Here is a 25,191-nt window from a genome sequence, read left to right as displayed (position 1 = left end):
ACGGCTTTTGCTCCTCTGTACAGTTTCCAAACAGATCAGTGAAGAAGGCTGTTGTTTTCAATCCCCAAATTTGAATTTCAAGGTGGAGAAGCTGGGGACTTTCCATGGCGATAAGTTTATTGGGACATAAAAACCAGGTGTTGTGGGAAGAGACAACTGGGACTTTTCACTCATTCCGGCCCAGATGACTTTCAGCTTTCAGCACCATTCAGATCCATTTAAATTGTTTAACTAAACATTTATTGAGTAACTGCTTTTACAGAGTGGAATGATAGGGTCCGCTTGGTTAAGGCACGGTTTTTTATTGAGGAAGCCACAGATTTTTGCTCTTAGAAAATACCGTACATTAACCACCACCAAAATAGGAGTGCATAGCTTTTAGAGGCACAGCTATGAAAATTTTAGAGGAAAAAAATCATACAGTTGCAAATAGAAAAAAAAAACTTACCAATAAAAGTTGAATACTTAAGAAATATTTACTTACTTCCCTTTGCTACATTTTTGTTTAAAGTTTTGCTCTTGTACAACGTTCTCATTATTTTCTTTAGAAGTTAAGGTGGGCAATGGACCAATACCGGTTTTGCATCTTCTTCCCCGCCCCCCCCCGCACCCCCCCCCGTATTTCTCTTAACACATTTGTTTAGCGCCACCTATTGGTTGAGCAGATAATTAAAGGTGAAAAACGTTACTTCGGTGTAACCCGGACCTGAAGCTTGAATTCTTCAACCCTGCAACAGAGCCCAGTGGAAGACTGCCCTATGAGCTCTTGCATTTTGCTCAATGGGTTTAGCTTCCTACAGCTGGAAGCCCTCTATGTCCTTACTGTGGTTCTAGCAGTCACCGCCCGCGACACAGAAAGGAAACACGCCCTATTTCGCAGAGAGATGGCCTGGGTTCAAACCCCAGCTCCACTATTAGCAAGCTCTGAACCTTGGGGGACTTCCATAATCTCTCAGTTCCCTTTTCTACAGAATGGAGACACTAGAAAGAAAAGAAATATGTAATTAAGAAATAGGTACTTAATATAACAAAAGAAATAAAACAAATCTATGTATAAATGTACTTACCCATATATGTCTACATGTGTAGAGTATACATAATTTAATATGCAACTTCATTTATATTATGTGTTTTATATATATATATATATATATATATATATGAAAACTTTAGAGTGATGCTTGACACAAAATACATTTTGCTACTATTCTTATCAAAAATACAATGAATCCTTGTTATTTGTTGGATGCTTATCATGGGCTGTGCACCAGGCTGAGAGCTTCCCGCAGCTGACACTGAGGAAGGAGCTATTCCTGTGTTAACCTAAAAGAGAAGGTGGTTCGGGGACTCATGAACCGGGCTTAGTGTCAGGTTTGTTACTAGCACATTTGTTAATTTGTTATTAGCACAGCTGGAATGTGGGGGCAGCTGCTTCTCCCTCCACAGCACACGTTTTGACCCTATATACTCTAAATATAGGGTATATATTACGCTATATTTCCTGTTTGGGCATGTTATTCATTATCTTTTATGTCTCTTTTCTATAATAACAAGCCAGCTTATTTTCAGATATAGCACCAAAATAGCTAGAAGCCAGAATATTTTAAAAAATCCATCCTAATCCTTGTTATGAATTTTTAAATGATTATTAAATGTAATATACATGTTGAAAGTGTGATTTACTTACACTGTTAATTCCACAATATACTTATGTAATTTTGAAGTATTGGAGAAGAAGCAAAAATCAAGACCTTTAAAAATACTATTTCATATTATTTTTCAGTATATGTTTCTGCTATCACTATTATCACTTCACTGTTATGATCTTTAAAAGTAGGCTATTACAAAGAGATCTAAATTCTGGGATTTCTGTAAAAATCCAACATGTCTCCTCCAAAATTTCAAAAGTTCAAAAACCAGTCTTTTGGTATATTTTGCAAATACCACAAGCTTTAGCACTTGGGATTGTGCTTAGAATCGAAATACTATTTTGTCATCTTTCAGGATACAAAATACTTCTAGGTGAACCAAATGCTTTCATAGATAAGTATCCAGAAGGTTAAAAAAAAGCAGCAAAGTCTTTTTTTTTTAATTTTTAATTTTTTATAAACATATATTTTTATCCCCAGGGGTACAGGTCTGTGAATCACCAGGTTTACACACTTCTTTTAACTTAGAATAAAATTCTCAAAATCTACTCTTACCGGAAATTAAAAAGAACCCATTGTATCAGTAAGGTGATGGGTTAGTGTCCTCTCCCTTGTGGCGGATGCAGGAACTGCATTTCACTGCGGTGACTTGAAAAAGACCGAAAAATACCTTTGAACCTTCCAGGTTTTCATACTTTCCGAAGAGTTGCTTGGTCATCATCATCATCATCACAGACAGGATCGATTGTGATAAGAAATGGTGTTTTCTCTATAGTCAGTGTTTAAGGAAACATGTCAGGAAAGAATTTCAGATGCCAGGGTTGATATGAAGATCTTCGTTAACGACGTTTTAAAGCCCTAGTTCCCCACCTCTGGAAGAGAACACTGGTGATGAGACACACCAAGTAAAACAGCCTCATCTGGAACTCTCAGTCCTGTTTCTGTGGGAGAGAACATCGGGGTTGAAAGTGTGTGTGTCTGTCCCCCGTTCAAAAGAAGGTTAGAAGCAAATGTTTAAGTTCATTTGTTTGTTTCAAAAGAAATTCTCACTGTTGCCTCTATGAAATCCAATTCCTTCCCTCCAAAACCACAAAAGCATTTCTTCTGTCCTATTAAGTTTGAAAGCCTAAATAACATGTGTTGAGTTGTTTATGTTTGTGTAAAGAGATAGCAAAGCCAAGTGAAGCCCTCTGTGTGTCATTATCTTATAATGTTTGAGGCAGAGGCTGCTCGTAGTTTGCCGTTGAAGAAAGAGCGAGTGTACAAATTCAATACAAGCAACAGGGACCCTCCTACCTAAGGGGATAGTTCTGTATCTTTGCTATTATTCCCTGGTTTTGTTTTTAAAACTGAGGAGCTCAGTGAATGTTTCCATCTTGCTACAGGTCATGTGCATCTTGGAGGCCTTTGGACATGCCAAGACAACGCTTAATGACCTGTCCAGTTGCTTCATAAAGTATTTCGAACTACAGTTCTGCGAGAGGAAGAAACACTTAACTGGAGGTAAGTATAAAATGAACAAAGGCAGATCTCAAGAGCTACCAGGAGAGGGCAGAAGAACCCCAAACACGGAGCCAACAGTGACCATGGGTCTGCGCTCCTGTGTGTGTGTGTGTGTGTGTGTGTGTGTGTGAGAGAGAGAGAGAGAGAGAGAGAGAAAGAGACAGAGAGATCGGATGTGCTCACCCCTGAGATGCCAGTTCAGGGCTTCTAAAATTATTGTGAATTGAAAAGTACTCAGAAATGTGGGGTGAAACTTTTCAAGATGATTATTGTATAAACTATATGATATGGAACCAAACCAAACATAGCTGTAATGAATCCTAGTTATTGAACGAAGAAATGACTCACATACTCAGTTAAATGAGAACTTGAGTACTTAGTGCCTTCATGCAACAGACATTGAAATTTATTTTAAATAGAGCTGAAGCTATGTTTTTAAAATGATTGAATTAAAAAAATAAAATAAAAATGATGGAATTAGAACAAATCAAAGCAACACATAACCACCCAACTAAAGCCAACTTTTTTGTTGTTAAGTAGTTAATGTGCACTTTATGAAAAGCGCTTATTTAAAATTCAACTAATTTAAGGGTTCCTGGGCGGCTCAGTTGGTTGAGCCTCCGACTCTCGATTCCGGCTCAGGTCGCGATCTCAAGAATCATGAGCTCAAGCCCCGCTTCAGGCTCTGCTCTCTGGGGGGTTGCTGGAGATTCCTTCCTCTGCCTCTCCCTCTGCCTCTCCCCCCGCTCATGCTCTCTCCCTCCCTTTCTCCCTTTCTCTCTCTAAACTAAGGAAATACGTCTTTAATTTTTTTTAAATTAAAACTCAGATAATTTAGAATTCACTTGGGATTTTACATCTTTCTAATCAAAGCAGATTATCCATGCAAATGAATCATCCGGACCGCATTGTAGGTGGGTGCCTCCTGCGCTTGGAAGGATCGAGTGTTGTAGAAACTGTAGTAACAGCTGTCAGCACACAAACAATGCCTCAGTGCAGTGATTGTAGAAAGAGATTAATCTTAGTTGGGGTTTTCGAGTGCTCTTCGCCAAACAGAAGTTAGCTCTGACCGTGATTTAGAAACAAAAATCCTGTATTCTGCAGTAAGTGTTTGTCAAAATCCTCTATTACGAGGTGAAACTGGGTAAGGAAACGCAGGAAAGGAGTCAGAGGAGACAACTGTCGACCTTGGGGAAGCAGCTTGAATTCTGCAACAGGAGAGTCGTGTTTTAAAGATCGCGACTGCAGGCCAGGCGGGGAGACTCACGCTGTCAGGGAGACCCAGAGCGCAGCGGTCTTGAGCCTCCGACTCTGGTTTCCGGGTCTCGGTTTTCTAACCTGCCCTGGGAATGTCACACACACACACACAGACACACCCGCCGCCAGAGCGCCACAGCCTGACCTCTCCAGCTCCAACAGACCTCTCCAGCTTCCCTTTGCGCTTTGGGGGAGTTGTGTACAGAGCCTCAAGGCCAAAGGAGCCCCAAGGCCGCCGCTCCTGTGCGTGACTCTGAGACGAGTGCTCGTTGCACTCTGAGGAGCTTGTTGGAGATGCAGCCCTGCGGAGTGGGACTCTCTTCCCCAGGACTCCCGGTGCCTTGTGGGGCCACCGGGGCTGCGGGGCACCGGCCAGCCCACGCAGATCCCGCCCCCATGCTTTGCACACATGGCTCAGGGAAGAACCCTGTCCAGACTCCGCTCGTGTGACTTCATGCACTGGGAATTCCGTGTTCCCTTTTCCAAGATGAAGACATGATCACGGGCTTCTGCAGGATTGCCCATTACTGACTTTGTGGACTTTCCTTCCGGACAGAATTTAGCAAGTTGTTCTCGAAAGTCATGGTTGGCAAGTTGGCGGAAAAGCCGGAGCATATGGTGGCGAGCCGCTCCTCCTACTCCTGGGGCGTCTCAGCCGGCGGGGCCGCCCACAGGGTTCTCCGGCTCGTCCTCTCGGGTTAGCGCCCTTGATTCCATTCCTAGCGCCCAGGCTTGCTGGTTTGGCGTCCTCCTGCTACATTCTTTTAAAAATCTGGCAGTGATTTTGTGGTGGTTCTGCGCAACACCCCCTCCCCCCCAAAAAAAAAAAAACGTGAAGAGCAAAACCCATATTACCAAGCCGGCCAGTGCTGGTTGAGACTCCCTTGCTGGGAGCGGGGAAGGCTGAAGGGTCCCAAGGGGCTCTGCTTTCCCTGGGGAAGGGGATGGGTGAGCCTGTGTGCAGAGAAAGTGCACAGAGCGGGAGCCTGCTCTGGATGCACCTGCAAGGACACGGAATGCAGGACACGGAAAAGCAGAGTGTCGAGGGACACATGGCATGTGCCTTCACATATTCGCGACCACGTGGAAAGGGCTTGAGAACGAAGATCTGTACGTGAGCTCTGCTCAGATGTCCCAGAGAGAAACTGTCCTCCCTGATCTTGAGACCTTCCCAGCAACTTCCTGGGGAGGCCCCCACCGTGCCCTCTCCCCAGGCCCCGGCCACCCCAGCGCGGCCAAGGCGCAGACCCCTCACACGCCCGTAACAGCCTCCACAGGACTTCTGCGGCATCGTTCTGGAGAAGCGGGGAAGGCCCTAAGTTCCCCAAGTCCACCCAGGAAGCTCCTGGTAATGTGACCAGAGTTCCTATGCCCAGCAGAGGGACTGGATGGCACGGATTGTCCCCTAGAAGAAAGACCCCACATGGAAATTCTGTAGAGTGTAGGAGCATGCGAGACCCACTCTGACAAAGCGCTATAAGCTCGCTGGCTTGGAGCAGAAGTCTGGATCAGCAGGACGGCACTGTCCTGGATGTCCCAATGGGACCATCCTCCTGGCCTCTTGCAGCCTCCAATGGGTGCTGCCAAATTTGGGGCTCATGGGCTGGTAGCTGTAATGCTCAGGTCTCAGCCTCACTTGTCACGGGGTCTGTGCCCGTGTCTCCCTCCTGACAAACACCGGTCACATAGGACCTGTCCAGCTCCAGCACGACTACTTCTTTTCTTAAAAAGCCCATTTTGTGTTTCACCGGCCACTTACACGCGCATCCTGTTGTGTGAAGCGTTGGCTCAACCGTGCATTGGACCGGGTCCTGCCCTTAAAGGCTTGCCAGATAGTCAGGGAGCTGGACCTCGCCTGTCTGCGTCCATTTGTCTGTCTGCATCTCTTCATCACCAAAGGGCAGATGAGGGTCTTGCACAAGGTCGGGTAGAGTCAACGTTCAGTGTCAAGTGAGTAAGTGAGTAAAGGGCCAGTTGAGCCTGTGGGAGTCGCTCGAGCAGAGGGCAAGAAGTATGCAGGACTATAGAGGAGCCTCAGATTCTGCACAGAGCTCAGACTCCAGAAGTCCTGGGTCCAAGGCCCAACCCATGCACCCATGACCTTGATCAAACCACATGGACTAAGGTCAATTTGTAAAATGGAAAGGGGAAACCACAGAGAGCAGGCGGACTGGGTGAATGAGTGAAGTAGGATTTGGGGGGTTGGGGGGGGGGACTGTGCCGATCTAGAAGCTCTTGCCCTACGGCGTGGCCTCATCCTACCATGAGTACATCTGCTGCTTCCCTGCTCCGTCACGTCACGTCCCTGGGCCCTCAGGTTGGCACTTAGGCATGTCATTTGTGGGACACAATGTGGGACGCCACAGAGAATAAGGGGGATCTGTTGCATTATCTTGACCTCTCAAACTAATTTTCAGTTTGGAACTTCTTCGTTACCCCCCAAAAAGAGGCACCGAACACTAGAGGAGGCTCAGGCCGGTGGATACCTTTGATGATCTCTGCTGATCTCCAGGCTCCTTTTGTGAAGGAAAAACAAAAGAGATAATCATTTAAACTACTTTTACACACAATTTTTCAGGAGAGCTGAGTTATCCAAATGGGTCCCCTGGAAGAGGCTTCTGAATTTTAAGTGTTCCCTAAAATAATAAACCAAACTTGAGTAAGATTTTTACACCTCAAACTAGGTCAAGTGAATGTAGGTTACAGGTTGATTTTGTACTTTGTGGTGCTCTAGAGTTTCCCTTAAATTATCCACTTTTCTAAAATAGTGGCGATGGGTGTCTTGGACAGAGTATTCTCTTACTAATTTTAAGGTTGAGAGAGGCATGTTCTCTTTATAGATACTGTTGCTCCTACGGTTATAACTTAATGCCAGCTCCCTAATCAGGGATGCAGCCATGAATTATGATAGAAAATATGAGGCTCAGTTTTATGAAATAACGGCTATAGAAAAGTGGGGACTGTTTATTTTGAAGAAAATTTAATTAATAAAGAACATTCTCGTCTGGCTTTCAGCCCAACACTTCCCCCATCTGATTATTTATTTAACAATGTCATTGTTCTGAGTTCCCCGGTGCCCGTGCCAGCACCCTCAGGACAGACCGACGTCTAGAACCTCTTACCATAACCCCATAGGTGAGTCTGTAGTGTGCAAGTAGTAGGAAACCTCTGCCGACAGTGATGAGCTTGCATTCAGCCAGTACCTGTCGCTCGGGACTCTGAGGTAACTTGCAGACTTGAATCCCTAAGGACTTGTACTTTTCATCTAAGAGTGTAGAGGCTTTTTCAGGGCTTAGGTGCACTTATGAACTTAATGGTGGGGATCAAGATCATATCTGGTCTTTTGAAGGTCCTTTAATGTATTAAGGCTCTGAGTATGTGCAAGGTTGTGACATAAGATAAGGCAGTGTCCTTTCAGTCTTTTCCCCAGGGGACCGTTTTGTTGTCTCTAAGTATTCAGATCTATGTGGTAGAGACCTCTGCAGTGTTTGGAACCCCAGGTGCCCCATCACAGAGCATCCTTCCGCAAGGACACTTGGCGCAGCACGGAGGGCTCCCGGGCTGGATCTGTGCGTGGACGTCGGGCGGATGTCCCTTAGACTCTTCTCCCAACAGGAAAACTCGACACCAGACCACGCTCTCGCATATTCCTTTCAGCCTTGTTTCACTTCGTTGGGGAGAAACTACTTTTGAAGTCTTACAGTGGAGGCTGTGAAGGGCTTGCTGTAGCGCCCCTCACCGCAGGGAGGGCGGGCAGAGCCGCGACGGTGTTTGTGAACCCGTAGTGTGTACGCCACCCCTCACCCCTGTGCTCAGCTCAGCGAGCAGGCTGGGCCGGCGCCCTTTGCAGGTGGTGCGGTGAGGTGCAGACCTCCTGTGGCAACGAGACATGCAAAACCAGAACGTTCCCCCGATCCAGGATAAACCCAGCTCCCCACGGGATACTTTGTTAGGTCATAATGTTGTCTCCTTTTCTGTGATGTTGACGGAGTGTTCCTAACAGCTTGACTGTGGGATTGTGCGCTCATAACAATAACAAAATGAGCTGTGGTTTTGAGGACTATGAGCTAAAACTTCAAACCTTGGAAGCTGCTGTCCTGAAGTCTTTGCAGACTGAGGCGACTTTTTTTTTTTTTAAATTTTTTAATATTTATTATATGGGCATGAAGTCAAATTATTTTCCTATTATGATTTCTTCGGAAATAAGCTTTTATGTATTTCTGATGCTTTCTTCTACAGGGTCCATATAAACACGTTCTTTACAATGTACTGTTTGGTTTCACGTTGACGTATTTTAGTTCCCTGTAACATTGACTTCTCATTTTGCCAATAGTCCCAACTGTCTTCCCCGACAGTCGTTGGTCACTTATATCCCGGCATAAACCGACATGACTGCATGTTGGCTTGCGTCCGGGCTCTCCCAGGGCTCAGCAGCCTGTGGGCTCAGGTGGTCACTGTAAGAGAAGTCGGATATGCCAGCCCCTTCCTGCCTCACCCCATTTCTTTTCTTTTCTCTCTTTTTTAGAAGGATCATTAGCCAGCTTGGGGTGCATCCCAAGTTTTGTTGTGACTGTGTGTGACGCCCAGTGCTCAGCCCACACGTGTCCTCCGTAATACATCACCCAGTCCCCTCTCCTCCCGCCCCTCCCTTCTGTGACCTCCGTTTTGTTCCCAGAGTCCAGAGTCTCTCATGGTTTGTCTCCCTTTCTGATTTCTTCCCGTTCAGTCTTCCCTCCCTTCCCTGTGGTCCTCCACACTATGCCTTATGCTCCACGTATGAGAGAAACCAGATGATAATTGTCTTTCTCTTCTTAACTTGCTTCGCTCAGCATAATCCCCCCCAGGGCCATCCACGTCGATGCAAATGCTGGATATTCCCCCCTTCTGCTGGCTGAGCATCCTCCATTGTGCGGATGGACCACATCTCCTTATCCATTCATCTGTGGAAGGGCATCCCGGCTCCTTCCACAGTTTGGCGATTGGGGACATTGTGGACATTCACCCCATTTCTGACACCCCCCTTGGGATTCCTGGCTGTGTCTCTGGACCCGTCACTACTGCCCAGTTGTACTGCATTGGAGCCCTTGGCTGGCTCACCAGTCAGAATGTCCTCTGGTCCAGTGAACTGAGGAGAAGCCCTGCTTCTCCGGCTCCTGTGGCCTTGAAGGCCCCCCTGAGGTCCTGTGTTCCCCTGTTTTATGAATTTAGCCTTGTTTGGAACACCCTTCGCTCCAAGAGATAAACCGAACCCATTTTGTGGTGTTCAGACTAATTCTTTTTCTTAAGTCATTGCCTCATTTACCTTCATGAATGTTAATTAGAAGATAGCATGCTGTGTAGCTCTGTGGAAATGGAAATCAGCCACTGCTGTCAGGCTATGGTTATGCCTCAACCATTCCCCCTCTCAATCCGCAGAGCCCCTCGCCGCCCTCATCAGTATGTCAAGCCCAGGACCAGTTCCCTGTTCTTGCACACTGCAGCCCTCACAGCCCCCTGTGCCTGCGTCCTCCCCGACCTCCCCTGTCCCCGCACCCCACCTGGTCCATGTTCTCCAGCCTCGCCAGACTTTTTAAGTTCCTTGCTTACATGAGGCCAAGGCTTGGTTTTCGCTCTCTGCTGTCTGGAGGAGGCTTACCTCTTCTCCTGGAATGGGCAGGCAGCTCTCACTGTCCTGGGTTCAGTGCAGGTCACTTCTTCAGAGAAACCTCTCTTACTTCCCCAAACTCATTCGAAGGTGACCCTGGATCCCTAGATCTGTCTCCTTACTTATTTCTTCTATAGCACTCGTCAAAATCTGGAAGTGTCCTCTTCATGATTTGTTGGGTCGGTTGCTGTCTGTGTCTCCTATTGGGGTATAAGCCCATTGGTGGTGCGGATCTGGTCTGCCCGGTGCAGAGTAGAGCAAGGCCTTGCTAAGTATTTGTAGGACCAATAAGGCTGAGGAATGCATGTGAAGCGTCAGTATGATGAGGTCACCATTCTTCACGTCAGGGAGGAAATTGTGTAAAGCCATCAGGGACTCACTCATGTCCACAAAAAACACAAATTACTGAGAGTGTAAATAGATTAGAAAGCTATCAATATTGAACTCTGGGCTTTTTTTTTTTTTTTTTTTTAATTAGAGCCAATTCCTCTTCGTGATAACAGACTGTATATGGCAAGAATAGAACCATATTATGCATCCTTAGTGCCACTCTGTTCCGTGGGGATTGGTAAAGTGGCCGTGTGTAGAAGGTCTGCGGAGGGAGGCAGGCGCAGAGCCCGCATGTGGAAAGGGAGGGTACTGGGCTTCTGACTCACCTGTGCCTGGGGACGCCACATCTGTTTAAGCAGAAACTGAAATTTCCTAACAACCAGAAGTGCCTCCCAATGCATATGCCAGGGCTATGTTATCTACTTAGGAAACTTAGCGTACAGTTACAGCACATGGATGGGATGGAAAATCTATTAGGGCTTTCGCTTGTGGGTATTTTTGGATAATCGTCTTCATCTCCATTATTAGCATCATCAGTCATCCTTAGTTTTGTCCTCTCGATCAGATTTTTTTTAGAAGTTCCACAGGGCGTTAATTCATCTCACCTCCTTTGAGAAGCAGCATCTTTTAGTGGCGATAAGCCAGTTGGGTGTCAACATGAAAAGGCTGACAACAGAATTTAAAGGAGGCCAACGTCCGAACGCCCCCGGCTCAGGGCCTGGTACACGCAAGTGCATTGAATGGTGGTCCCTTCCTCTTGGAGGCCAGAGGAAGCCTGGGGCCTTTCTGTCTCTCCATCCCCACATTAGTGTGGGGACATCGAAGTTTAGGGAAGGTGGAGATTGGCAATGTCCGATTCAGGACCCGGAGTCACCCTTGGGATCCTCCTTGAGGCACCTTCCCTCGTACGGCCCCTTGTGTTAGTCTGGGATAATGAAGTCAAAAGAACTACGTAAGAGTGAAAGAGAGAATATTTGGATATATTAATTAAGCAACGGTGTGCTTTTGGGTAACTTCTAATTGAAGACATGATGGGGCTCTGGGAAGAGATCCCAACTGGTCATGATTTCTAAGGAGAAGAGTGAGGCAGTGGCAGTGAGTGCTGGAAATTTCTCGAAGGCAAAGGGAAGGGCCATGAAGGTATTTATTTGTCTTTCTTGAAGGAGAGGAGATTTATTTCTTCCATTTTCTTTTATAATTGAAGAAAAAGTAATATGTCTGTAAAATACTTTTACGGCATATTATGTCCTATATAATCTGCAAACATGTATGTCTTTACAGTGCCAGAACTTTCTGAGCAGCACACTCATATGTAGATTTCCAGAAAGACAGAGGATCACAGAGCTATTTCTAGTCAGGAATATTCCTGAAATAAGACATCTTTTAAAGCATACAGGAGGTCTTGAGAAGTCAAAAACAAAACAAAACAAAAACAAAAACCAATAAAAACAGTTAGCCATTTCCTTCTGTGTGGACATTTACATGAATGAGTCAAACCTCAACTCCATACCTATCATTTTCCTTTCTTTATTTCACTGTAATTTCAGACACAGCAGAAAAGCTGGCATTTTCTCCATTTGGAAGAATATTAGAGTCTCACAGAAATTTAAATTTCTGGTTGTTTTGTGTTTTCTTCTAGCTAAAAGCTCCTTTAAGTTTTTGTTTTTGTTTTTTTTTTTCAAAATCCTACTGACCAGAATCCCGCTAACCCACAGCAATTTTATTCACTGCGTGAGATGAGCTGCCTGGGATGATTAGTAATTACACTGTTTTTGAATTTAGATTAAAGGTATTGAAGTCACTCTATGATGTGGAATTTGATTAGTTTTGAATGCTGTTCTAAAGGAAGCTTGGACTTTGGCTGGGACAAATGGGCGTGGGATCAGCCTTTTCTCCGAATATAGAGCGTGATGGTCAGAAGACAACTTCAGCTCTCCATTCCCTGTCAGTACTTCCGTGGCTGATGGCTGAAAAACCATGCGTAGGAACAGCCTTTGTAGTTTATTTCCAATGGGATTTTAGAAAACATTCTCTTGAACAGGGTTTATGTTATTAATGCTATGGAAAATGTTTTCAGCAAATAATTTGCTTAAGAAAGAAAAAAAAGAGAGGAAAGAAAGTGTAGTAATTAAGACCTCTCCTTGAAATTCTCACCTGATTTCATACTCAAGGAGGGATGGGAAAGAAACTATAATACCCCCTTCTAATTTTAGCATCACATTTGGGCAACTAATTAAAGGAATTATTTTGAAAGAGACTTTGTTTATGCACTTACAACAACTTTTCTAAAAGGTTTTTAGTAAGACGACTTTTCTTAATAGTATTAATTTTGAGGTTTTGGGTTTTTTGGGTTCTTTTGGCACTGATAATCATTATGACGGGCTGAATGGACCACTTAATGAATTTTACCAGAGGGAAGCACATATTAGTGGCTCCATTTTTTCCAGTAGATTTGCTATATGAAACCAACACTGGGAGACTTCACATGTTTGCTTTTGGAGGCAGGACTCTAGAATAATTATTGGCAGACTCATTACACAAGGTGACGTTTCTAGTTCAAATGTAGGGTATAGTTTTGTCCATTTGGCTTCCAAGGAACTGCCACCTTTTGATCAAAAATTATTTATTTATTGACCATAGATCCTTACTTCAGAGTAGGAAACTACAATAATTCACAGTTGCATTTGAAATTGGAACGCTTAATCATTTACTGTTTTACAAGTAAAAAAACACTCCAGAAAAACTAGAATTTTCAGCCTGTCAGACATTTAGTCATAAGTGTTGATGGACAGTAATTTCTGTCTTGCTAGTCCTATCTCAGAAGCGAAATCAGGCTTGTGATTCCCATCCTTTATCCTCTGGTCATTGCTCAGCTTCTGTGAAAAAAGAGGTCAATGGCATATTCTCCTGACGGGTTGTTTTCGTTTGTATTTTTGTAATGTTAAAAGATGAAAACCTCAAATAATGAATTTAGGTGTTCTGCTACAGTATATGTGAGTTCACAAAAATCACAAGATGGCTAAACACTATTCATCCTGGGCGTGTGCCACTTTACACACATGTCACCAGGCACCTGGGGGACTCAGTTGGTTAAGTGACGGCCTTCGGATCAGGTCATGATTCTGGAGTCCCAGGTTTGAGTCCTTCATTGGGCTCCCTGCTTAGCAGAGAGTCTGCTTCTCCTTCTAGCCCTCTCCCCCTTCTCATGCTCTCCTTTTCTCTCATTATCTCTCTCTTCAATAAATAAATAAAATCTTTAAAAAACTAAATAAACACATCATCTGTCTTATTCCTTAGTTGAGATACAAATCTTATTATCAAAGCATCTGTTTCATTATCTACCATCAGGCTAGAAGCCGTAACTTGGCTCCTTTATATGATTTCAGTATAGGTCTTAAAATTTTCCCAATATACCTTCTCTATATTAAATTGCATCTGCATAGATTCAAGTCATGTGTGCCTTTCCTGCAGTGGGTTGCTTCCAGTGTTTGCAACAGTGAGAAACTATTGTCTATGTTTTTGTTTTTTCTATAATGGGGCCCTATACACTTCTGATCTGGTCAATAGTAATACTTGCTGGGGTCTATAGCAGAATATTTTGTAATTACAAAATACACACACACACACACACACACACACATATATATATATATTCCATAGCTGTATGACTTGTGCTTTCAAATTACACAAAATGAAGAAAATTCTAAAACTTTTTTGGGTGTCTTTGTTGTTATACCCAAGGACATGTTTTGTGTCAGATTATGTTTGCACACAAAAGTTCAATGTTGGGTCAAGAATAAGGTAAGACCGTCCCTCTCACCACTTGTTTTCAGCGTTGTACTAGAAGTCCTAGCTTATGCAGTAAGACAAGAAAAGAATATGTATATATACAGATTAGAAAGAAAGAAATAAAACTGTCTTTGTTCACAGATGACATGATTATCTCTGTAGAAATTTGGAAAGAATCACAACAACAAAAATGTCCTAGGACTAGTGAGCCAGCAATTCAGGATACATGATTAATATGCAAAAGTCAGTTGCTTTCCTGTATATCAGCAATGAATGATTAGAATTTGACATTAGAAATGTATTATTTTCACCACCACCAAAAAATGAACTATTTAGGTACAAATCTAACAAAATATTTATAAGATCTTTATAAGGAAAACTATAAAACTCTGGTTAAAAAAAATCAAAGATCTAAACAGAGGGAGAAATATTCAAAGTTCATGGATAAGAAGGCTTCATATCGTTAAGATATCCATTTTTTCTTAATTTGATCTATAAGTTCAACACTATCCTAATAGAAATTCCAGCAGATTACTTTGTGGATATTAACATAACATTTATATGGAGAGTTAAAAGATCCAGAATAGACAACACAACTTCAATTTAAAGAGGAGACAACATTGAAGAGCTGGTGCTACCCAGCTTCAAGACTTACTCTAAAATTGTCGGGATCAGGACAGTGCGGAGCTGGTGAAAGAACAGACGTTAGAACGGGAAAGAACAGAGACCAGAAACAGATCCACATAATGCAGTTAACTGGTCTTTAACAAAGGAACAAAGGTAATTCAATGGAGAAATGATCGTTCAACATTCACATGCAAAAAAAAAAAAAAAAAAAAAAGACGACTCGAAATGGATCATAAATCTAACTGCAAAAACAAAACTGTAAAACTTCTTAAAAGATAATATAAGATAAATTTTTGTTAGGGGACCTTTTGTTTGGCAATCCCTTTTCAATACAACACTAAAACACAACCCATGAAAGGAATAATTGGTAAGCTGGACTTCATTAAAGTTAAAAACAACTGTTCAGTGCAGGACACTGTGAAGAGAATGAAATGATGAACCCCAGGTAAGGAGAAAATATTGGCAAAAACACAACGGATAAAAGACTGTTAGCCAAAAGTTGCGATAAGCTCTTAGTACTCAGCAACAGGAAAACAAACATCCCACCAAAGAGGACACACAAACAGAACATAAATAAGCATGTGAAAAGATGGTCCCCATTATAGGCGATCTAGGAAATGAGAGGACAAAAAGGAAATACCACTGCAAAAATATTAGAATGTTTGAAATTCAGAACGCGTACGACACTAATTACTGGCCAGAGGACGTGGAGCAATAGGAACCCTGGTTAATTGCTGGTGGGGATGCAAAATGGTGCGGCCACTTTGGAAGACAGTTTGGTGGTATTTACAAAGCTAAACATAGTCTTCCCATACGATCCAGGAATCACATGCCTCGGTGTTTACCCAACTGAGTGGAAAACTTGTGTCCGCACATCATGTGGACACAAATGTTTATAGCAGCTTTATTCATAATTGCCGAAACTGTAAGCAACCAGGATGTCCTTTAATAGGTGAGTAGATAAATGAGCCGTCGTGTGTGCCTATGATGGACTACAGGAAGTAAACGATCAAGCCGTGAAAAGACAAAGAAGACCTTAAATGCATATTCTTGAGTGAAAGGAGCAGAAATGATGGCAACCTGCACAGCTCACATGCTGCAGGATTCTAAATGCACAACGTGCTGGGAAAGGTAAATGGACGGAGACATGGAGGAACAGTGGGTGTCCGGAGTTAGGGAAGCAGGTGGGGAGAGTAGTGGAGCCTGGGACTTCTAGGGCAACGAAATAAGCCTGTGTTGGACACGTGGTATCACGGATTTCTTAAAACCCATGGAGTGTACAACGCAAAAAGGGAACACCAACATATTTTTACAGACACTGGTTAATAATGAAGTAATAGTGTTGCGTCCTCGGTTTTCACAAATTTACTGCCCTTATGCAAGATGTCACTAAAGGGGAAACCGTGCATTGGCGAGGAGAGACCGGATACATTGGAGCTCTCAGGATTCTCTGCTAAATTTTTCTGCAAACCTAAAAACTGCTCTAAAAAATAGAGCCTAAAGATATTTTTCAAAAGTCCTGTGTTTGAAAATGGCTGTTTTATTATCTCTTGCAATTAATTAGTTTGTGTAAATGTATGGAAATGGAACTAGTAATGCCGTTTAATGGGGTCACTTTTTGTTTCTGCTTTAACCAGCCAGAATTTATACATATATGCTCGAGAAATCCAGACTGGTTTCACAACCGCTTGGCCAGAGCAATTTCCTCATTTTCTACTTGTTGATGGATGGACTATCTGCTGAGGAAAAATACGGACTTCACCTGAGTAATTTACGTGCACACCGGTAAGTGACTGCGTGTTTTCTATGTAGTAATTCTGTCTTCCGGTTGTGATGGCATTTTAGCAGTCTTAACTTTTCTTCTTATTTTTTGGAGAAGAAGTGGTGAGTCAGAGGAATAATTGGGTACTGTTAGGTTACAACCTTCAGTGAAACAAGATTGTAACAGCGTATTACCGAATGCTGGGGCTTGAGCATGTGTCTGTGTACGTGTATGAAGCTGTGTTTCTGTTTTCCTAGTTGTCAAATCAGATTTAAATGATTAGTGCATTATAAACTTTTATATTCCTTCGGGTATTTTGGATAGAACATGAGTTATGCATTCCTAACCTTTGGCAGTCTTGAAATAATGGGAAGTGTTATTTGGCAATCGTTATTCATTAGTAACCGATGAAATTGCATGAAGGATGGAGACACAGCACACGCATAAACTGGAGAGCTCATTTTCTGCTCCGGAGGCAGAAAGCATTGGCTCGGATGCAGGTGTCTTGGTCATGGGATGGGACGGGGGCAGAGGAAGCCGTGAGGGGGGTGAGCTGTGGAATGTCTTTGCGTCCTGTGCGTTTCTGCCGCCTGCCCTATCCAATGCATCTCCCCGAGAAGGGGGGTCCAGATTTGGATCAGAAGGAGAAGGACACAGTGAGGAGAGTCAGCCCCCTTCAGGAGAGAAGCAGGTGGGAGACGGGAGCAAGAGGGCGCTGGGCGCACTGACCCGAGCTCCCTGGTAGATCCGGGGCTGGGTGGAGAATGGGTCTTGCTGGTTAAGACGTCAAGGTAGAGAAGTTTGTGGGGCTGCAGAGTGGAGATGCCAATGGGAGAGGTGAGGGGTGTGGAGCGGTGATGGGATCTCATGGGCGCTGAGCTCCTGGAACGGGACAGAGAGGCAGCGGGGCGGCCTCCCTGGCGGCCACTGCTGTGATGTGGGACTGCCGGTGCGGCACAGGGCCAGGCAATGGGATGACTTTGCCCTTTGCTAACTCACCGTGACATGCTAAACTACTCTCATCCCACTTCTCTGAAGGTATTACCTCCAGGGTTATAGGTACAGTGTATCACTGTTGAATGGGGAAGAGTGGTCGAGAGGTTAAGACCTTATCAAGTTTGTGTCTTATTTAAAACGAAGGACTTCGGGGGTCTATTCTGCTCCCAAACAACAGAAATTCAGAAGAAAAAACACCAGTACTGGAGCATGGGAGCTCAGTTAAAAGTCATTTTAAAAAAAGAAAACAAAAAAATGAAAGTCATTAAAAAAAAAAAAAAGAAATGGAAATTTGAAGTTCCTAGGGCACAGAAATGTTTTTTTTTTTTTTTAAATCAAATCCTCTCGTCTCATAAAGGAGGAAATCAAACCCAGAACTGTAAAGAAGCTTGTGCCAAAGAGAATATGGCCTCTAACAGCCGCGCTACAAACACAGTCCCTGGAATTAGACCTTGTTTCGCTACACAGAGCATCTCCAGTGGGAGACGTTCTCCCTGGGAGGAAAAGCATCAGATCGGAACCCCTGGGTCAGGGGTTCAAGAGGAGGCTCGAGGGAGAAATGTCTGGTGGATTCCTGTGTTCTGAATCTTGCTTCCAAGCAAGAACTCCACGTCGATAGCAGATAATTGGTTTAGGGAGTGTGTCTGTGTGCATTTGCACACGTGTGCTTAGTATTTCGACGTAGACCTCTGAAGAGTAAAGGAGCAGAGTCTAATCTGCCAGGCAAAGAAACAGTAGAACTTCTGGTTCTGAGGTTTGGACCCGTCACTCCAAGTGTGTGAGCGTGGGGGAGAAAACAAGCTTTTCTTTCTTAAGGTCCAGTTGTAGCATTCATCTCTCTTTGCTAAAGAGAGTTTGGAATCACTCAGGCTATTTAGAAAGTCAAACAGTCAGGGGTTGCTTTGTGAGAAGCTCCAACAGGAAAGAACTCAGAAAATCATGAATCATTCAAGGCCCTTGTACAAAGAGTTTATTTTATTAAATTGTATTCTAAATATCGAATGGGAACAAAACAACATTCCTCAATAAAAAATACACACCACAACTCCAGATTCATAAAAATATCAATTGGAACATTTGTACAATGAGAATGTACATAATATGTACATATGTTTCATAATAAAACAAGCTGTTTTGCAAGTTACAAGGCATACATCACGCTAGTTGTGCTGTGTGGGTCTTCTCACTCTTTACCGTGTGCTGACAAGTCTCGAGGAGTTCCTATTTGTCTGATACATGAGTTCGGGTTGGGGTCTAATCTTTATTCGGTAAGGATGTGCCTTAAGGACCGTAATTTTTGAAATCATTTGGCTTGTTTGCAGTCAGCAGTATGAATCTCAAGTTGCTACCTTTCTAACTCATCAGCAATCGGTGGCTCTTCCGAGTTTCCTCCTTAAAATCAGCGTTCAGTAGCTCTGGGAAAGATCAGTGTCTGGACACATACTGTTGTGAAGAGGACTGTGGCTACTGTCACATCTACTGATCTGATTCTCTTTAAAAAGGTGTCGCTATCTCTGTTAAATAGACCGTCGGAACAGGCCTTTCGTTATCAATGCCCACGCCACAGGGCAACTGGTGCGGTGACGTCCATGAAGTATGTTGGGTCTTAAGGCCAATGCTGCAAAGACTTGCGAGCCTGCTTCCTCCAGATGCACCTTTTGTCCTCTCTGTTCATACCCGCTCACCATCTGCAGGACACAGGAAAAGCCCACGTAGCAGTGACAGGGAGCTGGCGGCAGGCTCCGGGTGCATCCTCCGCCCTCACCTCGTTGAACTCCAAGGGGAAGGAAACATTGGAGATGACGCTTTACAGTTAAAGCTACAAAAGAGAGTGTGTGTGTGTGTGTGTGTGTGTGTGTGTGTGTGTGTGTGTGTTTTAAACTTTGACTCTGTTTTTGGAACTAAAAGTTTTCAAAGTCTCACATGAAAATTTATGGAGGTTTATTTCAGTGAAAAATGCCCCTAAAAATACTTTGCGGCTTCTGGAGTTGGAAGGGTACCTAGAACAAGCAGATAGCACTCTTGCTTAACTGGGGGATGTACAAGGTACAGACGTGAGGTCCTGTCGCTGAGCCGCATGGGAGCAGGATTTGTAAGACTCTGCATAAGGATCCTCCCGTACAGATTGTTAAAACAACAACAGTGGTGACGAGGAAAACACGTCTGAACACGGGAAGCCCTGGAAAGAAGATCGCGTTTACCAGGAGTTCCCACTAGATGGCGCACTCTCCACAGGGTCGGGAGGGGAAAAAAAAGAAGAAAGAAGGTTTTTGGTTTTGTTTTTGTTTAATTTATGGTTCCTCCTATGATTTACTTCTTTCCTGGCTGTTTGTTTTTCAAGTTCTATTTCGAATTCCTTTGTACAGCATGCGGTGTTCATGAGAATGGAGCTTTAATCAAAGTTAGAAAGAGTCATTAATGGCTGATCCTCAGCCTCCTTGAAACAGCTTTCATGGGTTTAGTCCCAGATGAGCTGGGCTCTGGAATGCAGGCCAGTTGTCCCTAGTCTTCCCTCCTACTGATGCGCGGTGCAAGGGACTGTGATGCTGCGTAGTGGCATTTTCAGAAAAGGTCCGATTTTGAATTATAAGCCGAAAGCAGCCATTGACTCAGAGCGTGTGACCTGTTTCTAACCTTGTGTGTTAGTGAAAGGACACTCTGACTCATCGAGTGTTTGAACTTGTGATTGCTGCCTGAGAGTACACCTGTCACAGGAGACGCTGTGGCAATGAACTCTCTGGGAGGGTTCCTTTTGTTTTGTTTTGTTTTTGGCTAAGGATTTTATTATGCACATTTAACTTCCTCTGAGAAAGTCTCTCATAATTAAAACATAGGTGAGGGTCAACTTAAATATTCTTTGAGGATGACTCTTCTGGGTTTTGTGATACAGTACAAGATTGATCTGGCCACATAGTTTGGGCAAGCAAATCTTGAAGGCCCTCCCAACACAAAGTTTCAAGATAAGAGGAACCCAAATTGATTTCTGCTGGACTCTATTATTAGTTACCTTTTTTAAAAAAAGATTTTATTTGTTTATTTGAAAGAGAGAGTGTGTGTGTGAGTAGGAGAGGGAGGCAGGGAGAAGCAGACTCTCCACTTGAGCAGGGAGCCCGATGCAGGGCTTGATCCCAGGACCCAGGGACCATGACCTGAACCAAGGGCAGACGATTAACAGACTGAGCCACCCAGGTACCCCTATTATTAGTTAGCCTAGTAGTAATCACCATTGTAGTACATACAGCTTAAGGAGCAGCACCAGTCATGTTCTAGACCTTGTCCTAGTGTCATCTTCCTTGTGCCTTTGAATTCTTACCTGGAGCTGAGCAGAGGGTACAGGACCGCATCCACATGGGACAGACCCCGCCAGGAAGACACACAGGTCAGCCAGGAGCCAGATTTGAGTCCAAGTCCTACGGACTCTAGACTTAACCCTATATTGTGTTCAGGGCAGTGTTGCCTATAAATTGGCAAGCGCTGCCTTTGCAACGTTGTGTCAAGGACATCGTTAAGGAAAATACAAGTGAAAGCACAAGGTCAGTGTTGGTGCACTTTTTTTTTTTTTTAATTTAAAATAAGTGAAGCAAAAAACTAACTTAGGACATTGTAGACTTTGTCACCTCTACCTTAGAAAGCAATTTGGGGTTACTTCTTTGTCAGGTAGCATAATGAAAATCTTAAGCCATAAGAGATTGCATTATCTTAGCAGAAGGTTATAATATGGGGAGCATAGAAAGGGTTAGGTCACCTCTGGGAATGGTCAGGTAAACTCCACTTGTGGAAAGCCGGTAGCACGGAGTCGAGGGCAGGGGCTCCTTCTTTTTAGTCTTGAGTGGTATGTACCCAGAAGGGGGGAGAGAGGGGAAGACCAAAAACCAAGCAAACAAACCAAAAACCACAGGGCTATCAGGCACCAGGCTCTCCCTCTTTAGTGTTCAGAACCCTGTGGGAAAGTATTCTAAATTGTTTTTGATAATAAGTCCGCAGCACGGGTATGTGACCGAATCCAAGACATTTAGCTGGTAAGTCTAGGGGACGAAGAGTCGGGAATGTGCGGCTCACACGTGCCGCGCCCTGGAAGTGCCCGCGAGCGGCACATGCCCAGCCCGACGCGTTTAAGGAAGAAGCCCGAGAAGCAGAGGAGGGGGCGGCGGGGCGGCCTCACTCGCTTGCTCGGGCACGAGCACCTCGTCTCAGCCTCTGCCCCCGTCTCTCTCCCACACCCGTTTACACCGTTTATTTGCGTGTTTCCCTCCGTGGGGAGAAGGTCCCGCGCGCAGCCCCCGCCTGCCCGTCCCGGGGACCCTGGAGAGGAAGCTCGGGCTCTTCTTGCCGGCGTCCGAGAGGCCGCCGTGCCAGGCCGACTCGGCCCGGAGCCCAGGGGAGGCCGTGCAGGACGGCAGCTGGTCAAGGGCAGAGGCCGTCGGGGGACCCGGGCGCCGGGGAGGAGCCGCGCGAGGCCTGTTCCCTCGAGCCTGCGACGCGCCCGCTGCCGCCGGAGGAGGGGCCGCCCCGGTGCCAGGCCGCCCGGTGCCAGGTGCGGCAGGAAGCCCGGGCGGCGGCTGAGCTCTGCCCCGCGGACGAGCTGCGGGTTTCCCTAACCAGACTGTGCAAGACCGCGAGTGGTGCAGACGGACCTCGGGCCTGCGAGCGAGAACGGTGAGGCTTCGCCATATACTTTCTGTTTTATGCACGTTCCCCCCCAGATAGTTTTGGGGTTTAAAGTTAAAACAATACTGTGAAGGGCAGCCGGATGGCTCAGCTGTTTGAGCATCTGACTCTTGGTTGCCAGTGGGGTCCTGATCTCGGGGTTGTGGGATCAAGGCCGGTGCTGGGCTCAGGGCTCTGCTTGAGGCTCTCTCTCCCTCTCCCCTTACCCCGCCCCCGCTTGTGCTCCCTCTCTAAAATGGAATAAATTAAAAACATATATATTTAAAAAACCCCAAACATTATGACTCACCAATCCACAATATTATTAAGTAGCTTGTCTATGAGAATTTTGATGTCTGAGTATACCTCAAAAATTCAGATTTCTGCTTGAAGACACTGATGGTTGTTACATGGTGGCATATATATATTTTTTAATTGATGGTACCCTTATGGTTGCCACTGTGATACTTCCAAAACTAACAAAAGCCGTCACTGACTGGACACTTCCCGCAGATCTTTCTCTTTGTCTGCTCCTGATAATTCTGGAAGGTCGTAACCGATTTCCCTGTGTCGCGGATGGGGTGCCTGAGGGCTGTGGTTCCTTGGTCAACCAGCATGAAGCGAAGGTGATATTTGAACTCTGATCTGTTCAGTTCTCCATTAGTTTATAAATAGTTTAGAAATTAATGGGCACCTTGGGGCGCCTGGGTGGCTCAGTGGGTTAAAGCCTCTGCCTTTGGCTCGGGTGGTGATCCCAGGGTCCTGGGATCGAGCCCCACATTGGGCTCTCTGCTCCGCAGGGGGCCTGCTTCCTCCTCTCTCTCTCTCTCTGCCTCTCTGCCTACTTGTGATCTCTGTCAAATAAATAAATAAATAAAAATCTTAAAAAAAAAATTAATGGGCACCTGGGTGGCTCAGTGGGTTAAGCCTCTGCCTTCAGCTCAGGTCATGATCTCAGGGTCCTGGGATCAAGCCCCACATTGGGCTCTCTGCTCAGCAGGGAGCCTATTTCCTCCTCTCTCTCTGCCTGCCTCTCTGCCCACTTGTGATCTCTGCCTGTCAAATATACAAATAATATACAAATCTTAAAAAAAAACTATTGGATATGTAAACTTCCATCACAGAGAACTTGTAGTGCCTCTACTAGAGCAAGAACATCATTTGCTAAATTCAACTTTATAGTTGTTTTCTCTTCAGATTTTTGACAGATTTTGAATCTGACACTTCAGATTTTGACACTTCAGATTTTTTCAGATTTAAGCATGGTCCGAATCTTAAGGGTGCACTCACACGTATGAATAAACATGCATACATTTATGAGTAGGCATAAAAACCAACAAGAAGCTACTTGTAAGACTGTATTAAATGTTCCAAGGACAGCAAGTCCCAGACACAGTGCTCAGGAATTACTTATATTAGTTCACTTAATTCTTTTAGCAGTTCTGTGATGTAGATCTTGATATTGTTCCTGTTTTATCGATGAGCACACTGAGATCTACAGGATATGCAACTGCCCAGGGCTGAGTGGAAAGGAATTGGGGACTTCAGACGCTCAGATGCACCGGTCCATCTCCAGAACCCAAGTGAGGAACAGCTTACCACTGACCACTCTCTGTCCGTTTGGGGAGAGACCCAGCCTTAGCACTTAGAAATGGACGGTCTGTTCTGACATAGGAACATTAATTCCACTGTCTGCACTCTCATCATGTGATGAAAACCTATCTTTTCTCAGCTTAATCAGACTATCACTCTTTTCAGAGTTTTGTTTCTGTTCCTTGAAATGCCAGTTGGATTGTGTTTACTTTCCCAGTCACCAGTACAAAAAGAAGATAAGATACCTAATATTCTCACATCTGTGTTCTTTATTTGATTTTATTTATTACTTTTGAGTGAGAGAGAGCAAGAGAAAGGGTGCACTCAGGACCTCAGGAAGAAGCAGGGGTGAGGGTGGGAGCGAAAGAATCCCCTGTGAGCTCCATGCCCAATGCAGAGCCTGATGCAGGGCTTAATGTCACGACCTTGAGATCACGACCTGAGCTGAAATCAAGAGTTGGATGCTTGACCGACTGAGCCACTCGGGCGCCTCCCATCTTTGTTCTCTAAATGCAATACCATGCGCTGACCATTCTGATATCCTCTCTCTTCCCCGGCTGGGTCTGGCCCCCCCACCATCCTGTCTGCACAGACTTATTTCCCTGCCCTTTCAATCTCGTGCTTCACACTCATGTCCGATGAGTATTCGGTAAGTACCATTTAGCTATGAAACCTCCTAGCTCAGAAATATTTCATAGATATTGCTTTTCTGTCCTATCAAATAAAGTCTTCTCAGTGATCCAAGGAAACAGGGCTGGTGAGGCCATAAGGAATTTGAAGGAAGAGATTGTTCACCTGTTTTTTGAGATTCTCTCTACTCTTGTGTCAGAGTGGAGTTGAGCATCCGTCAAGGGAAGATCTAGTTTTATACTAAAAGAAGAAATAAGCTCCGTCGACATTAGGTGGTTAGTCACCGTGCTTATCTTTCAGTTAAGAAAAAGGAAATCCAGGCACCTGGGGGGCTCCGTTGGCCGAGCAGCTGCCTTCAGCTCAGGTCACGGTCTCAGGGGCCCAGGACTGAGTCCCGCATCAGGCTCTCTGCTCAGCGCTGACCCTCTGACCCTCACCCCTCTCACGCTCTCTCGCTCTCATTCTCTCTTTCTCTCAAATAAATAAATAAAAAAGGAGGAAAGGAAAGAAAATCCACTGTCATATTAGGAGAGTTAAATACTCTGCCCCTTGCTTTCCTAGTCAGTGAATTAAATGTAAAAACGTGTAGTAGACAGCTTTCACCGATTCTCCATGGTTCCCGAGTACAAACTGTCCTGAAAACCAGGACTGCATTTGTGACTCGTGTGCTGGTGAACAGACTAGCCACCTGGGTGCATTTGAGGCGGATCCAGGCGTGAACTGACACGAGTGTGTTTATAATCTTCATGCATTTCTCGCCTGTT

General features: G+C 44.7%; 1 protein-coding gene across 4 annotated transcripts in view; it reads left to right on the top strand.

The window, feature by feature from the left end:
* MYO16 (myosin XVI) overlaps positions 1 to 25,191 on the top strand; it is a 579,863-nt gene that overhangs the window by 310,227 nt on the left and 244,445 nt on the right. For all 4 annotated transcript variants that reach the window (XM_059144127.1, XM_059144126.1, XM_059144125.1 and 1 more), the window contains exons 15-16: positions 3,035 to 3,152; positions 16,437 to 16,584. In XM_059144127.1, coding sequence (XP_059000110.1) covers positions 3,035 to 3,152; positions 16,437 to 16,584 — 266 coding nt within the window. The remainder of the gene's footprint in view (positions 1 to 3,034; positions 3,153 to 16,436; positions 16,585 to 25,191) is intronic.

Source organism: Mustela lutreola, chromosome 13, assembly GCF_030435805.1.
Source record: "Mustela lutreola isolate mMusLut2 chromosome 13, mMusLut2.pri, whole genome shotgun sequence".
Classification (NCBI taxonomy): Eukaryota; Metazoa; Chordata; class Mammalia; order Carnivora; family Mustelidae; genus Mustela; species Mustela lutreola.
Note: the sequence above shows the minus strand (reverse complement) of the source record. Positions and strands in the feature narration are given on the sequence as shown.